The sequence below is a fragment of the Budorcas taxicolor genome, chromosome 7 (assembly GCF_023091745.1).
Source record: "Budorcas taxicolor isolate Tak-1 chromosome 7, Takin1.1, whole genome shotgun sequence".
Lineage (NCBI taxonomy): Eukaryota > Metazoa > Chordata > Mammalia > Artiodactyla > Bovidae > Budorcas > Budorcas taxicolor.
The window spans coordinates 44,437,233-44,453,531 of record NC_068916.1 but is presented as its reverse complement, the minus strand read 5'-3'; the positions used below and the strand labels follow the sequence as shown (position 1 = coordinate 44,453,531).

Here is a 16,299-nt window from a genome sequence, read left to right as displayed (position 1 = left end):
CTTTGCAAATAAGTTCATTTGTATCGTTTTTATAGATTCCGAAAATGAGTGGTATCATATGATATTTACCTTTCTCTGTCTGACTTACTTCACTTAGTAAGATAATCTCCATGTCCATCCATGTGGCAGCAAATGACATTATTTCATTCTTTATAATGGCTTATAAATTATACCACATATTCTTCATCTGTCAATAGATATTTAAGTTGCTTCCATGTCTTGGCTATTGTACATAGCACTGCAGTGAACTTTGGGGTGAATGTATCCCTTTGAATCATGGTTTTCTCCAGATACACGCCCAGGAGTGGGACTGCTGGATCTTACGGCAACTCCTTAGGGATGTTTTCAGCTATTATCTCTTCAAATATTTTCTCAGGTTCACTCTCTCTCTCTTCTCCTTCTGGTACTCCTATAATGTGCATTTAATTTTTTCTCTTCTGGCATCAGCTGTGCCAAGTGTCTTTCTTAGGGCATTTAATGTTGTCCCAGAGGTCTCTTAGGTCCTCATTTCTTTTCTTTCTTTTTTCTTTACTCTTTGCCATGACAGTGATTTCCACCATTTTGTCTTTCGGCTCGCTTTTCCATTTTTCTGCCTCATTTACTCTATTGATCTCTTTTAGTGTATTTTTCATCTCTTTGTGTTTGTTCTTTACTTCCTCCAGGTCTTTGTTAAACATTTCCTGTGTCTTAGTCTGTGCCTCCATTCTGTTTCTGAGATCTTGGATCATCTTTACCATCATTACTCTGAATTCTTTTTCAGGTAGATTGCCTATCTGCATTTCACTTAATTGTTCTTCATGGTTTTTATCTTGTTCCTTTGTCTGGAACAAATTTCTCTGCTGTCTCATTTTACCTTTTTGTGTCTGTCGTCTCCTTTCCACAGGTTGCAGGACCTTTTTGCTTCTGATGCCTGCCCTCTGGTGGGTCAGGTTGGCCCAGGGGCTTTTGCAGGCTTCCTGGTGAGGGGGACTGGTGCTGCCTAGTAGTGGATGGTGCTGTGTCTTGTCTCTCTAGTGGGCAGGGTCATGTCAAGGCATGTGTTTAGAGGTGACTGTAAGCTCAGTGCAACTTTAGGCAGCCTGTCTGATGATGGGTGGTGCTGTGTTCCCACTCTGCTGGTTGTTTGGCTTGAGGTGTCCCAGCAGTGGAGCCTGCAGGGTTGTTGGGTGGGCCAGGTCTCATTGCCAAAATGGTGACCTCCAGGAGTCCTCACACTGATCAGTATTGTCTGGAGCCTCTGCCATCAGTATCCTTGCCCCCACAGAGAGCCACAGCAACCCCTGCCTCCCCATGAGACCCTCCAAGACCTGGAGGTATGTCTAGCCCAGGCTCCTATGGAGTCACTGCTTTGTGCTGGGTCCTAGTGCATGTGAAATCTTGTGTGCACCCTCCAAGAGTAGAGTCTCTGTTTTTCCCAGTCCTACACTCAATCCCCACTAGCCTTCAAAGCCAAATGCTCTGGGGCTCCTCCTCCCAGTGCTAGACGCTCAGGCTGAGAAGCCTGACTGGGGCTCAGAGCTCTCACTCGTGCAGCAGAACCTCTGTGATACAATTATTTTCTAGTTTGTGGGTCACCCACCTGGCAGGTATGGGATTTGATTATATCACAAAAGCTCCCCTTCTGCCATCTCCTTATGGCTTCTTCTTTGTCTTTGGATGTAAAATATCTTTTTTGGTAGGTCCCAGTCTTTTTTTCCCCAACGGTAGTTCAGCAATTAGTTGTGATTTTGGTGTTTTTGTGAGAGGAGGTGTGTGCAAGTCCTTCTATTCCACCATCTTGTCTGGAATCCTGATTTGCTAATATTTTACTTGAGATTTGGGTATATCTAGTGCTGAGTGAGTTCGGTCTGTAGTGATCTATAGTGTACTCTCTTTGGCAGCTTTCCATGTCTAGGTTATACTAGCTTCAGAATAAAACTTGGTACATCTTCTCTGTGGTATGCGCTAGGAATTAGCCATTCCTAAAAGGAACTTCCTTATGAAACTAATCAGAGTGCTTCCCTATGAAACTAATCAGTAGTGCTTTTTTAAAAACAGCTTTATAGAGGTACAATTTATATACAGATGTTTAATATATACAAATTCATGACTTTGGACATGTACACACATAGGATACTACCACCACAATCAAGGTAACAGACATAGCCCTCACCTCCGCAAGTTTCCTTGAGTTCCTTTGTGTTTCTTGTTTGTTTGTTTTGTGGTGAGAACACAAAACATGAGATATACCCTCTTAATAGATGTTTAAGTGCACAATATAACATGCTGATTATAGGCCCGGATTGTATAACAGATCTCTACAATGTATTCATTGAATAACTGGAAAGTAGTGTTTTTAAATGTTTTAAATATTTTCTTCTTGATTCCATGTCAATACTTTAAAGTTCCCTTTTAAGTGATTCGTCTCATTGAGATTTTGATATTTATTACCTATAATTGAACATAGTGTTTCTATACTTTTAAACCTCCTCTGTGTTCTTTATTTTTTTTTTAGTAACCAGCCTTACCAGAAATTTGGCTATTTTATTGATTTTTATGAAAAGCCAAGTCTCAGATTTATCAGTTCCTCTCTTTTTTGGCAAGTTTATTCGTTCCTTTCTGATTCTATTTTTGTTGATTCTTCCTTGTGGTTGCTTGGCAGGCTTGTATAAATAAATAGTGATTTAGCAGAAACCAAGGTTATTCACTCCCAGGTCCTGGCCTCCCACATTCTAGAACCCAGGGTACTCCACTTCCTTATCCAACTCCCCACCAGTCCGGTGCTCCTAGAGCCCCCAGCCCTATCTCTGAGCCTTAAGCAAAACCCTACTAACTTTTCCACTTGAACCCCATTCCTCCCTTTACAAAATTCAGGTTATAAGGAGGTTTCCTAGATAAATTACTGTTCCTTTGCTCTTTGAACCAAGGGGAGTCAGAGAAGGGAGATCCACTGCTGTGTTCTAAGCAGCCCTCCAGGTACGCCTTAGAGCCCCATTTGCGTTCTCCATCCCCAGTGGCCTGACCTGTGACAAGGACCTTCTCCCACCTCCTGGAACTCTTCCCCTAGAACTGCAGACAAAGAAAAACCAAGGAAATGACTCAGACTTGATTGTTGTTTGGTCTCTGTGGTTAGCACCTCCAAGCTGATATTATGCAGACAGCTCTGGTCACTCTGAAGGTGGGTTTGTGCCCTTTGCTAGCTATCCATTTGGCTTTATCCTTGGCCTCTTACTTTGTCCCAAAGCTCAACCAGAGGAAAGACTTGAAACTCAAACTAAGTTGATCAGATTATTACCAGCTTCCTGAAGAGCTACAGCATCCATTTTTCACAATGAGGGGATAGAATTTTTCTTTTGTCCTCAGCCCATCCAAGCACAGATCACTAGAAGTTTTCAGGTTCTAGGATCAGCTTTATCACTTCCTTCTATATGCACATCAATTTGTTCTATCTCTAGTCCCAGAGGAAATCTCTCTCCTAACATACTGGATCACTTTCCTTTATCAGACAATGTGCTCAGTCGCTTCAATCGTGTCCGACTCTTGGTGACCCCATGGGCTGTAGCCTACCAGGCTGCTCTGTCCATGGAATTCTCTAGGCAAGAATACTGGAGTGGCTTGCCTTTAGGAGTGTCCAAAGAACTCTGGAAAAATGTCGTTGTTCACTCCAGGAGGAATCCTCCCACATTTCCAAAAGACATATGATGTGGTTTTTATTGTTGCTTAGTTTCATATCCATGCCATTACATGAGCCCTCACAAAGCCTTTTTGGAAGTATATAGAGTAAAATATATGAATAAATAAGAGCCAACAATTCCACTGAAAATGGTAATTATTTTATTTCCTGGGCCTAGAGCTCAGGGTAGGAGGGAAGACCCTCAGACAACCCTTACTTCTTCCTGCCCTACAGACAGACCATGTCAGAAAGACCAGAGTGGGGAGGGTGCTGACACCCTGCCCACCCCTGCTCATCTGCTGAGTAGGCCTGGTCATATCCCCAGTTCCAAACTTGACTACCAGGGCCCACAACTGAGTCAAGAACGAACAAGGGGGGACATATGCCTTGTACCCATGTTCCAGTGGGTGAGAAGTGGAGAAATAAAATGACCCACTGGAAAATCAATGGGCTTCCCTAAGCAGTGATGTAATTAGTAGCCCTGCCAATCAGTGCCCATAAGTGCTTTGTGAAGCACTTCCTGCAAGAAATTAAGTCCCTGTCCAATGGCTTTCCGATAACAGAAATAATATATCTGAATTTTATTCATTCAGAAATAAATTTTGGCGGTTGTTGCTCTTTATGTGTAGCAGCTGAACAGCCTTAAATATTTGGATGCCTTTCTGATCATATTTAGAATAATGATGAGTGCCATGAATTACAGAGTACAAAGCCTGACATGTTTATTGCCTACAATCCATTTTATAGCGCTTTCTTTTAGAGCCTGAGTTGCTGTAGAATGTTTGCAAACTAGTTACAAAGAGAACTCCAGAGTCGCCTCTCAGTTCAGCCCTCTGGTCAGAGTCTTATTGTGGGACCACAGGCCCGAGGCAGGTGAAGACCTGTTCTCACCAGCACTAACTCTCGCCCACAGTGCCACCCGTCATCCGCGTCTATCCAGAGACCCAGGCACAGGAGCCCGGGGTGGCAGCCAGCCTGAAATGTCATGCAGAGGGCATTCCTATGCCCAGAATCACTTGGCTAAAAAATGGCATGGATGTCTCAACCCAGATGTCAAAACAGCTCTCCCTTCTAGGTAAGAGCCCCCCTTGATGTCTCTGTGCCATTAATGCCATCAAGCTCAAGCTGACAGTCTCTGTAAGAATGGGAATAAGAGGAGTGATTTGTTTCTAAGTCAGACACAGGGAGCAAGCAAATGCCTGTCCCAATTTTCCTGCTCTGAGGTCTCACACAGATCTCTCTGAGCACAATGATGAGATGCTGTCAGCTAGGTCCCAGCTCACTTGCAGTTCAGCTCCACTGTTCTAGCCCTTCCTGGGTATATATCAGGGTACTGATTGCCCTCAGCCAGCTGAGGGGCTGTACTTTTAACCTCAATGCTCTCAATAGGAGAGAGAAAGGCAGGGGGGCGGTCCCAGCTGAGCAGGCCACCCTGCACTCTGTTCTTTCTACAGCCAATGGGAGCGAGCTCCACATCGGCAGTGTCCGGTATGAAGACACAGGGGCATATACCTGCATTGCCAAAAATGAAGTGGGTGTGGATGAAGATATTTCCTCCCTCTTCATTGAAGACTCAGCTAGAAAGACCCGTGAGTCCACTTTTGCCTTTGAGCTCCTTACTGAGCTGGTTGGGAGACTCTGGGTTGCAGGGGCCACAGCTACCAACCATGAACCCTTGGAGACAGGTGTAAACCTTATGTCCTTCCATGTATTCTGGGACAGAGGATGGCCAGAGGTGAGAAAACTTTGCCTGTAAACCCAGAGAACTCTGCAAACACAGGCAGGGAAAGTCTCTGGACAGCAGACAGAGCCCAAGGCCACAAGGAAGCCCGCATAGCCTATCCCCAGTTCTGCCTCCTACTTGCTCTGTCCTTCATCTACAAAATTGCTCCTACTAACCACCCACCAGCAGCTGCTGCCCTCCCATGGCCCAGGAACTGGCCTGCGCACTCACCCACATATGCTTTTCCTCCAGGGATTGTTGCCTACTTGGGGTGCTAAGCAGGCTCTTCCTCATAGCCACTGCTCCCCAATAGGCTCTACAGGAGTAATTTCATGGACATGGGTGTTAGATATGGTCTCTTTCCCGTGATCAAAGACCTTTAGCTGAGTCTTTATCATCAAGGGAGAAAATCAAAAAAGTATTGCGGATGATCTTCCTAAGGAAAATCCTAGCAGAAAACCAGCATGCTCCTGGAAGTAGTCCAGGAGGTCTGAGGGATGTTGCTTGCTGTTTATCATCCACAGAAGAGAGAATCCCATTAGCTTCTGTGATCTTGGGACCTGATTCACTGGGAACCAAAAGGGTCCTGAGCCCTGGAAGCATTTGTCTCTGCCAAGTATCCCCTCCTCAGTGTTGTGGGGGGCAATGAGTGGTGCAGAGTCCATACATGATGCACTAGATACCAGTGTGTTCTTGAACTGAACTGAATCGCTACAATGTTCTGATGTTGCTTCTTCTCTTTTTTTTCTTCCCTTAATCATGTACCTGCTTTCTTCATTTCTCTGATGCTGCAGTTGCGAATATTCTATGGCGAGAAGAAGGTACCAAGCTTATTTATTCTGTATTGTGCCTATAATCACATGTGTTCATGGCTCCATAATATGCCATCTTTCCATGCACCACCAATAGTTCTTTCAAACATCAAGCAATCCCTACAAGTGGGGTCCACAGGCCAGATTAGAGGGGAAGTCCACATCAAACTCAAGTGGCACACTTGAGGCAGGTTTAAACCTCCTAGTGTCTTTAATAGGCTTCCCAGGTGGCACAGGGGTAAAGAATTCACCTGCCAGTGCAAGAGACATAAGAGACGCGGATTCAATTCCTGGGTTGGGAAGATCCCCTGGAGTAGGAAACAGCAACCCATCCCAGTATTCTTGCCTGGAGAAATCCATGGACAGAGGAGCCTATCGGGCTACAGTCCATGGTGTCACAGAGTCAGACATGACTGAGCGTGCACAAGCACAGATGTCTCAATGGACATTACACTATTTGAATTTTTAGAACAAAAGTTTCCATTTAAAGCTATTTTGAAACCTCCAATGAAGCAGACTTCTTGGCAGGGATCCTGGTCAGAACTGGGCCTTAAAATATTTTCTAGTAACTGATGTTGGTGTTGTGATTTAGTGTTACTTTGAGAAAATGCTAAAGAAAAAGCTACCATCATGTCTGTAAATATACATTTGCATGTATGTTTCTAAATGAATAGGTTTTTTAAACCTATGTGTATCTACCCAACAATCTTTAGATATTAGGCCAGGCCATACAACACTGCCATTTGGGGGGAATTACCTGACAGTCCATTGGTTAGGACTCCACACGTCTACTGCTGGGGGTCCAGGTTCAATCCCTGGTCAGAGAACTAAGATCCCACAAGCCACATGGCCAAAGAAAGCAAAAAACAAAATTGCCATTTTTGAATATCAAAAGTGGTCTAATAATATGGTTCAAAAATAGCAAGCACATGTGAGCACTGGGTTAAAGAGCCTGAGTCACTGTGCTGGGTGCATTTGCAATGGACCCCCCAACTCTCCCTCTGAACCCCTCCACCAGAGACTCCAAATCACCTGAGGTACCTTGTCCTCTAGCTTGGTGGACAAAGGGGAGAGGATTTTGCACCAGGAGAAGGCACCGTGTGATCCAGGGTTAAGCACTAATTCTCCGTTTTTGAAAACCAGCACATTTCCTCATGTTTCTTCTTAAGAACTTCACAGGCTGTTACCTACCATCTAGCATGCGCATGCATACAAGCACTCAGAGTAATTTCCTGACTGTCAGGCACTAATGCTCACACAGTCTGGGAGCAAAACAAAGGCAGAGCCTGGAAAATGAGGGATTGTTGCCAGTAGGTTTTAGGAATCCTCAGAAGGAAAGTCGTAGCAACGGTTGCTAATCAGGGACAGCGGTCCCTTGACACTGCCTCAACCTGGCTTCTAGGCCACCGCGCACAGAGAGCTTTGGCTCTGTTTCTTTAAAAAGTGCTTTCTAAGGGGTGTTTACAAGTCTCAAAAGTGGAGAACTGCAGAGAGAGCAGGAGACCCTGGAAAGTGTTAAATGCAGCTCTGGAGGCCCAAAGGCCAAATTAAGACCCACAGCTGCCTCGGAGCTTAGGACTGGCTGGTGCTATGCTGATATTGGACAACCCAGCAGTGAACAGACTCCATCACACCTGGACAGCTGTCTCCCCACACCCTTTCCTGCTCATACTCAAGGACCCAAAGTTGGAGAATACAGGAGCAAAAGCAGAGAGGTTGGCAGGGCTCTCCCATCTCTGAATAGGAGCAGTGACATGATGGACTCCCAGTAGCAGGGAATGTTCCCCTGTGCCCCTTGGTCAAGCTCACCACAGACAGAACCTTCCAGGGTGTGACTCGTGAGGCCAGCTCTTGTGAAATCAATTACTTGTGGAGCAAGGCCTTGTTGAGCTTCACGTTGCACTGTCCACTGTGGCAAGGCTCGGTGCTCAGCCTGCAGCACAGCTGCAAGCCCCACGTGGGCTCTACAGAGTTTTTAGTCTCATGTTGGTTCTTCCAGCCACTGATTTTCTAAGAACCTTGGGAGCCTGTTGTGGGGTCTGTGGTTGTTTTGCAGGGACGACCTCCTCTGGCCCCTAGGTTTGAGCAAGAGGAGCTTGCCAAATGACAGAGTATAGAAGAGAAAGTCTTGCTGGGGACAAGATAGATGGGGGTCTCAGCAAATGTGTGCTCCCTACCCCGCTCCATACACTGCCCGCTGTGTGGGAGGCACAGGCCCACTTTGTCTGGCTCTTGGGAGAGGCTGCCCAGCACCCAGGATTCTCTCTGGGACCTGTGCAGAGTGCTCCCAGGCTTTCCCAGCTTCCGAGAGGCTGGGGTCTAGCTGTTTATAGTGGCGGGAGCCCTCATCTCGGCACAGAACCAGAGGCAGGTGAGGCTGTGTTGTGGAGTCAGGGACCCCTGTCCACACTGGAAGCCATGGGCACTGGTGAAAGTGACCAGCAGAGCCACTGAAAGTAGGCAGAACAGGATTCCCATTTGCCTGTTTTATCATTTTCTCACTCACTAAAAACTTACTCCATTAGCCAATTAAGCCAGTACACTGGTTTTCTTAGCCTGCTGGGAAAGAATTTTTCACATAGGTAATTCTCTTAGAATCCCTAGTAATCTTTCCAATGTGTTACCTTCAAAAGCAATGAAGGGAGAGAGGACGGGGGGAGGGGAGGAAGAGGGAGAACTCTAGACCTTGCCCATCCCTGTGCCGTGCTGACCTTGTATGGAGAGCAGGGCGAGGGCACAGGGCCCAGGCGCAGGCTCCAGGTCTGTCACGAGGGCCTGTGGCCTCAACCAGGCCCCTCTTCATCTTGGGCCTGGTTTTTGTTGTTGTTTTTTTCTGTCTTTAAAATAAGGAGGCTGAACTAGCTGGTCCCCAAGTCCCTTTCTCTGCTGATCTAAGGCAATTTCTCCCCAGACAGCCATGGCCCTGGGCTAGGATGAGGTGGGGGACAGGCAGCTGGCCTGACCCAGCTGTGGGCTCTATCACCTGGCATGGGGCTGCCACGGGGAACCTGGTAAGGCAGAGGTTGGAGCAAACTGTCTTGAAGGAAATGTTCACCGGCACAGAGACCAGGTTTGGACAAAAGAATACCAACCCCAGCATTCCTAGGCCCTCATGTTCCAAGTGGCAGCACTGTATATAAATGTGTTTAAAAAAAAAACAACTTTGTTTCTTTGGCATCATCTGATCCGTTCTGATTTGCCTAGTTGACAAGGACCAAGGGAGACTTTGCCTTTCAGGTTGTGTGTGCATTCAGTTGCTTAGTCTTGTCTGACTCTTTGTGGCCCCATGGACTGCAGCCCACCAGACTCCTATGCCCATGGAGTTTTCCAGGCAAGAATACTGAAGTAGGTTGCCATGCCCTCCACCAGGGCATCTTCCCAACCCAGGGATCCCAACCCAGGTCTCCCGCATTGCGGGTGGATTCTTTACTAGCTGAGCCACCAGGGAAGTCCAAGAACACTGGACTGGGTAGACTTTCCCTTCTCCAGGGGATCTTTCTGACCCAGGAATCGAACCAGGGTCTCCTGCATTGCAGGCAGATTCTTTACCAGCTGAGCTACCAGGGAAGCCCTTAGGAAAGGTCAAATGTATGTCACAGCCAGAGCTGTCCTTTATTTGAAAACTTGTGTTGACAGCCAGCTGTGGATGACCTGGGGCAGGTGTGCGTGTCTGGAAAGATTGGAGGGCCCTCGGTGTACGTGTTGATTCTCAGCCCTCAGGCGCTTGCTCCCTATGCACTGCCTGCTTATCTCGCCTCACCCCTCCTGGACCAGACCTTGCACTCTGTGCCTGCACCTGACGCAGCCAGGCCCACCTGACGCAGCCAGGCTGCCGGTTTCATCTGTGCCCAACATGGCCTGTGAGCCAGCCTGGGGACCAGCTGCTAGGAAGGGCATAACCATGGCTGTGCTTGCTCCTCGCAGGCCTCAGTGTGGGAAACATGTTTTACGTCTTCTCCGACGATGGTGTAATCGTCCTGCACCCTGTGGACTGTGAGATCCAGAGGCACCTCAAGCCCACGGAGAAGATCTTCATGAGCTACGTAAGCGTCTGGCACCTGGGACACCCCACATCACATGCAACATCCCAGCAACATCCCTTTCATCATGTGTGCCATGGGGTTTCTTGAACTCCATTTGCTCTACATGATGTGGTTCCAGATGCCTTCCTCCAGTGGCCACTTCCATGCATGGAGCCTGAAGGGAGGCCCCAGGAGGACAGATGGGTTCCTGGCCTCCACAAGTTCACAATCAAACGACAGAGACAGTAGCGTGAATGGACAGCTTCCAAACAGGTGCTGCTAGAAGGATGTGTAAGGTACCTGGCAACAAGGCCTCTCCAGGGGCCAAGTCAGAGAAGGCTCTGGGGGCAGGTGATGCCTGGGCTCAGTTGTAAAGAACAGGTAGGAATTGATGATGACTGTCGAGAGGAAATGTCATGAACGTGGAGCACAGGAGCATAAAACATCAGGTCATGTTCAGGGAACCACAAATATTCTATATGCCTGGAGGACAAATGGATGTGAGAAGGGCCTAAGATTGAGGATGACAGTAGGTAAGGGTCAGGGCTGGTGAGTCCTAAGGGGAAGCACCGAAGGACTTCAGGCGAAGGATGGCCAGCATTCAGGTGCTTTGGAACATGTGGGGCTTCACAGAGGGTGATGATCAGAAGGGCTGCACTGGAAGCACAGAAGTGGGTAGAGAGGCTGTTGTGATGATCCAGGAGAGGATGGGGACCTGGGTTAAACCAGAGGCGGTGAGAATGGGAAACATTTAGTAGATTTTTGCGCTTGGAGGCCCTCAGTGGTCCCCAGGGAGCAGGGGAGAGTGCAGGAAACGTGTGAGTGGCCTGAGCATCAGAGCTGCTATGGACAATTCAGAGGCTGGGCAGAAAATGGCAGTGCAACATGCAGGGGCAGAGGCAGAAGAGACGACTGCAGGCAGCAGATCCAAAACAACTCTTCCAGCCCCCAGACCCGGCTGTCAGGAGGCATCCTCAGGGCTGTGCCTCCCACCCCTCGGTTCCGTCCCTTCCACTGGTGTCCCACTTGGCCTTGCGTTGGTGGATTCTTACTAGAGGTCTGACCTAGCTAATCCCTGGCTTCTTGAGGGTAGAAGCATGGCATGAATCCAAGAGTCATCTAACAGCCCCCATGAGCCCTCTACTCAAAGACATACAGAGGATACCCTGGGCCACAGTGATAGGCTTGGAGCTCACGGAGCAAGTGGGCTTGGCCCAGACGAGTGCCTAAAACAAGTCTGTCACATTGCTGTGCCGGCCGGTGGTGTATTTCACAGTGTTGTGTTTCTTAGATTTGCAGCTTGGGAACAGCTCTTTTCCAGACTATTTCATTTGAATTAATCATGCTTTAAAGTGTTAACCTCTGATAAGTTTTCCCTCCACGTGATAGCCATGAAACCATCTAGAAAGAGTTGTTGTTGTTTAGTCACTAAGTCGTGTCCAACTCTTTGCGACCCATGGACTGTAGCCCGCCAGGCTCCTCTGTCCATAGGATTCCCCAGGCAAGACTACTGGAATGGGTTGCCCTTTCCTTCTCCAGGGGATCTTTCTGACCCAGGAATCAAACCCGTGGCTCCTGCGTAGGCAGCAAATTCTTTACCACTAAGCCACTACCAGCCCCCTAGTAAGAGTGGTCCTAGTTAATTTCTAGCAGTTAGGTTTGAATAATTGCAACCCATCACATTGGCACTAACTTCTCATGTATTTGCAATAACCTAACCTGTAGCTTGCAAGGGAAATCTCTCAAATCCTAAGCAGGGCTCAATTTTCCTAAGAAACTAGAACATACACAGTAAGAGAGGTCCTGTAGGCATTTCAGGCAACTCAAACCTCTGTGAGCTATGGAACAGTCCCAAATAACAGTTTGCTCACCTACAAAATGGCCAGAACCTCCCAGGGGAGTTACGATGAGCTGACCCTCTTCCTCAGGTTCTGGGTGAGTAGGCAGTTGGTGCTTCTCATCTCTGGCCTCTCTGCTGGATGAGAGTCCACTTGGCCCAGCAGGATGCTGCAGGGTTAGTAGGTCAGGGCACAGGCTGTAGAGCAGGATCTGCACAAGTGATATCAGAGCCCACCTCCATCACTCAGCAGGCCCAGTGGCTTAAGAAAAGTGTTTAACCCCTCTAAGCCCCTGTCTTTTCTCATAGGTAAATTAAGGTTACTGTGAGGATTATGGGCTTCCCAGGTGGCGCTAGTGGGAAAGAACCCACCTGCCAATGCAAGAGGGCATAAGAGACGTGGGTTCAACCCCTGGGTCAGGAAGATTCCCTGAAGAAGGGCATGGTGACCCACTCCAGCCTGGAGAATCCCATGGGCAGAGGAGCCTGGCCAGCTACGTCCATAGAGTTTCAGAGTCAGACATGACTAAAGCAACTTAGCACACAGGCATGTAAGGATAAAATATGATGACAGAGAGAGTAAAGTGTAAAAGGAGAAAGACCTGCTTCAAAGCTATTGCAGCTGTTTAGGAAAGAAACTGGGCTTAAGCTAGAACATAGAACTCCGAGATTTAGGAGGCAATCTCTATAGTCCTCAGGGACTAATTCACAGTGAGTTGTGTGGGAGAAGGAAGCATCCAGAATGGTGTTCCTGCTTTGGACTCGGCTGCCTAGATGCCATTGAGGACCCAGAGGAGGGGCAGGGATGGCGGCAAAGACCAGCTCACATGTGGACAGTTGAGAATGAGCTGACTGTAGGAGAACCCATGGGAGAACTGGGGGAGGATGGTTCTGAGCTAAAGACTCAGATCTGGGGGCCTCAGCATGTGAGCACTGATGACAGCCAAGACAGGAGACAGGATCACCAAGGGTGCGTGTAAGTGATTGGAGCTGGGCACCTGCACAGAGCCCTGGGGCTGGCACAGAGGCTGAGACAGCATCGCACAAGAGTCACGAGGAAACACGTGAGAATGTCTGTCACAGAAGACATGGGAAAAGAAGGCCCTCTTTCCTCTCATTTATTCTTTATTTATATTGATTATGTTATACATCTCAAGCACCAGTTCTGTGTCAGGCACTTCACTAGGTGCTAAGAATAAAGCAGTGAGCGCAACAAAGAGCTTGCTTTCAAGGAGCTTACGATCTAGTGAAAAAGGAAAGACTAAATGTAGGTAGACAAACAAAAAAGCAAAGAAGGTCAAGCGGTAAATGAGAAATGTAGCAAGGTGAGGCAGGGTGGGTGCCAGGGTACGCTTGGTGAGGCTAGAGAGGGCATCTCAGGAAGGTGACATGTGGGCTGACATGTCACCTGAAGGACATGAAATAAACCAGGTAGACATCTGGGAAAACCAGTTGACCAGCGCACGGGCCCTGGTGCAGGAGTTCAGCATGAGTACAGAAGATGCCGGCACGTGCGTGCACAGGATGGGTGGCAAAGGGAGAAAAACACTAGAGACAGGTCAGAGGAATCCCAGGAACCAGAGTGTTCAGGGCCTTGTTGGCTTCAGGAAAGACCTGTTCTGAGCAAGAAAGAGTGTTATCGTGGTGAAGTGCGTTGGGCTGACTTGTATTTCACAGGGATCCCTGTGGTTGATGAGTCAAGAATCTGTCAGGGGAGGCCAGGGCGGAAGCAAGGAGCACGGTGTGGATGCTGTAGCAGTCACTCAAGGGACAGATGTGGCTTGAGTCAAGGTGCCAGAGGTGGAAGTGGTCGGAAAGTTTAACTCTGAATATGTTCTTGGAGGTAAAATGGAAATGATTTTTATTCATTGGACGAAGGCTGAGGGTGTAGAGAGAGAAAGCAGAGTCAGAGATGCCTTCAAAGATTTTGTCTGGGAAGTAAAACAAGGGAAATGAGCAAGACTGGGAGGCAAAACTGAGTTGATTTTGGACTTAAAATTTGAAATGTAAATAAAATAGCTACTTAGGAAAGTAGCTAAGTCTGGAGTTCAGAGAAGAGGGCTGAGCTAAAGATACAAATTTGGGAGTTGTTAGCACAAGAAGGAAATGGCAACCCACTCCAGTGTTCTTGCCTGGAGAATCCCAAGGACAGGGGAGCCTCATGGGCTTCCGTCTATGGGGTTGCACAGAGTCGGACACGACTGAGGCGACTTAGGAGCAGTAGCAGCAGACTATATTTAAAGTCACAGGTGTGGATTAACAATGATTAGCAAAGGCAGTGGATTTTAGAGAAGTTATCCAGTAGTGACCCCTAAGCATTCTGGCATCTAGAGATGCCATGTAGAGAGAGCAACAGAGAAGCGTCAGACACTGGGGAGGGTGAAGGGTAAAGAACCAAGCAACAGTCAACACAGTGTCAGATGATGCCCCAAGTTCAAATAAGATGATGGCAAAGTTAGAATATAACTGAGAAGTCGGCCGGAGGTTCAGTGAGAACACCGCCAGCTCTGTGCAGAGGACTAGGAGCGTGTGAGAGGTGAGGCCGCTGAGAGTGTGTGTAGGTGACTCCTGCAGGAGGCTGGCCACTGACAGAGTTGGGTGCGATGGATGGGGATGAGGAGAGGGAGAAGGCCACGCTCAAGAGGGGAAGCACACGGACCTCTCAGCTGCTGACCGAAAGGCCAGCAAAGGGAGTTACAGCCTCAGGAGGAGCAGGGGAAGATGAAAGATGAACGGAACGTGGAGTGAAAAGCTCCACGCACGGTGATGCGAGAAGCTGTGCGTGCTGTGCTCCCCCTGATGCTGCAGTGGCGAAGAATTCTGAGAGAGGAAGAAAGGAAGAGGGGAGGGTGAAGGGAGAGGAACCCAGCGATGGCAGGGGAACAGGGGATTAAGAAGACTTATGGCAGCCTGTCTCCTTAACAGGAAGAAATATGTCCTCAAAAGGATGGGGACGCCACCCAGCCCTGCCAGTGGGCATCAGCAGTGAACGTCAGGCACCGCTACATCTACGTGGCCCAGCCCACACTGAGCAGAGTCCTCGTGGTCGACGTGCAGGCTCAGAAAGTCCTTCAGGTACATCTCTCTGAGGGAGGGGGGAGCTTCCAGCCCTGGGGCACAGCCTGCCACATCCTTCTTTGTTCTCTGCACACTTCCCAGCTCCTAGGAGAAGTGGTCAGGCTAGTGGAAGGATGTAGAGAAGATTCATTTTAGAGAAGTGCGTTTTTCATTAAGCATGTATTGCCTACTGTGTGCCAAACTTTGGTCTAGGTGCTGGGACAAATAGCCATGAATGAACAGGTCCCAGAAACTATATTCTAGTTGGGGAAAGAGACCATCATTTAGAATTTTAGGGAGCTATAGATGCTAAGAGCTATTTACATGTTGAAAGGGACAGAGGAACCGAAAGACTGTTTTTAAATGGCCCTCCCTCTGGAGGTAAACAGAATCTGAGATCTGAACACCAAGTGGGATTAGAGCTTTGGAGCACGACCATGGCAGAGGAGAGTGGGATGCAGAGGAGAGTGGGATGCAGCAAAGACGGAGATAAACTAAGGCTGGTGAGATAGCAAACCGTTCAAGTCTTTTAATCAGGGGAGTGACATAATCTGACATCTTTAAAGAGTCAATCTGCTGCTCAGATTAGAAAATAGAGCAGAGATGTGGTCACTGAAATAGTCCAGGCAAGAGAGGATGATGGCAGTGGAGGCAGTAAGAAGTTATCAAAGTCTTGCTATATTTTAAATGTGGAGCCCAAAAGATTTTCTGCTCATTTGAATGTAAGGTTTGAGAGAAAGGAATAATAATAATTTAAGCAGTGGTAGAATGATAATGCCATAAACTGTGTGTGATGGGTAGAATAATGGCTCCCAAGATATCCACACCCTCATCCCCAGAACCAAAGAATGTCACCTTATATGGCAAAAGGGATTTCACAGGTGTGATTAAGGATTTTTAATACTTTTTATTGGACTATAGTTGATTTACAGTGTTGTGTTAGTTTCAGGTGTACAGCAAAGTGAATCAGTTATACATACAGATATATCCCCTTTTTTTTTTAAGATTCTTTTCCCATAGAGATCATTACAGAGTATTGAGTAGAGTTGCCTGTGCTATACAGTAGGTTCTTATTAGTTATCTATTTTATATATAGTTAATTCTCTTAAATCCCAATCTCCCAGTTCACCCCACCCCTCTTTTCCCCATCTGTGAATTCTATTTCTGTTTTTGTAACAAGTTCATTTGCATTATTA

General features: G+C 47.6%; 1 protein-coding gene across 1 annotated transcript in view; it reads left to right on the top strand.

Annotated features, from left to right (window-relative positions):
* The window catches only part of FSTL4 (follistatin like 4), a 418,139-nt gene that overhangs the window by 383,520 nt on the left and 18,320 nt on the right, over nucleotides 1-16,299 (top strand). Inside the window, exons 8-12 of the mRNA XM_052644158.1 lie at nucleotides 4,566-4,727; nucleotides 5,107-5,241; nucleotides 6,170-6,196; nucleotides 10,112-10,230; nucleotides 14,972-15,121. Of these exons, the coding sequence (XP_052500118.1) occupies nucleotides 4,566-4,727; nucleotides 5,107-5,241; nucleotides 6,170-6,196; nucleotides 10,112-10,230; nucleotides 14,972-15,121 (593 nt within the window). The remainder of the gene's footprint in view (nucleotides 1-4,565; nucleotides 4,728-5,106; nucleotides 5,242-6,169; nucleotides 6,197-10,111; nucleotides 10,231-14,971; nucleotides 15,122-16,299) is intronic.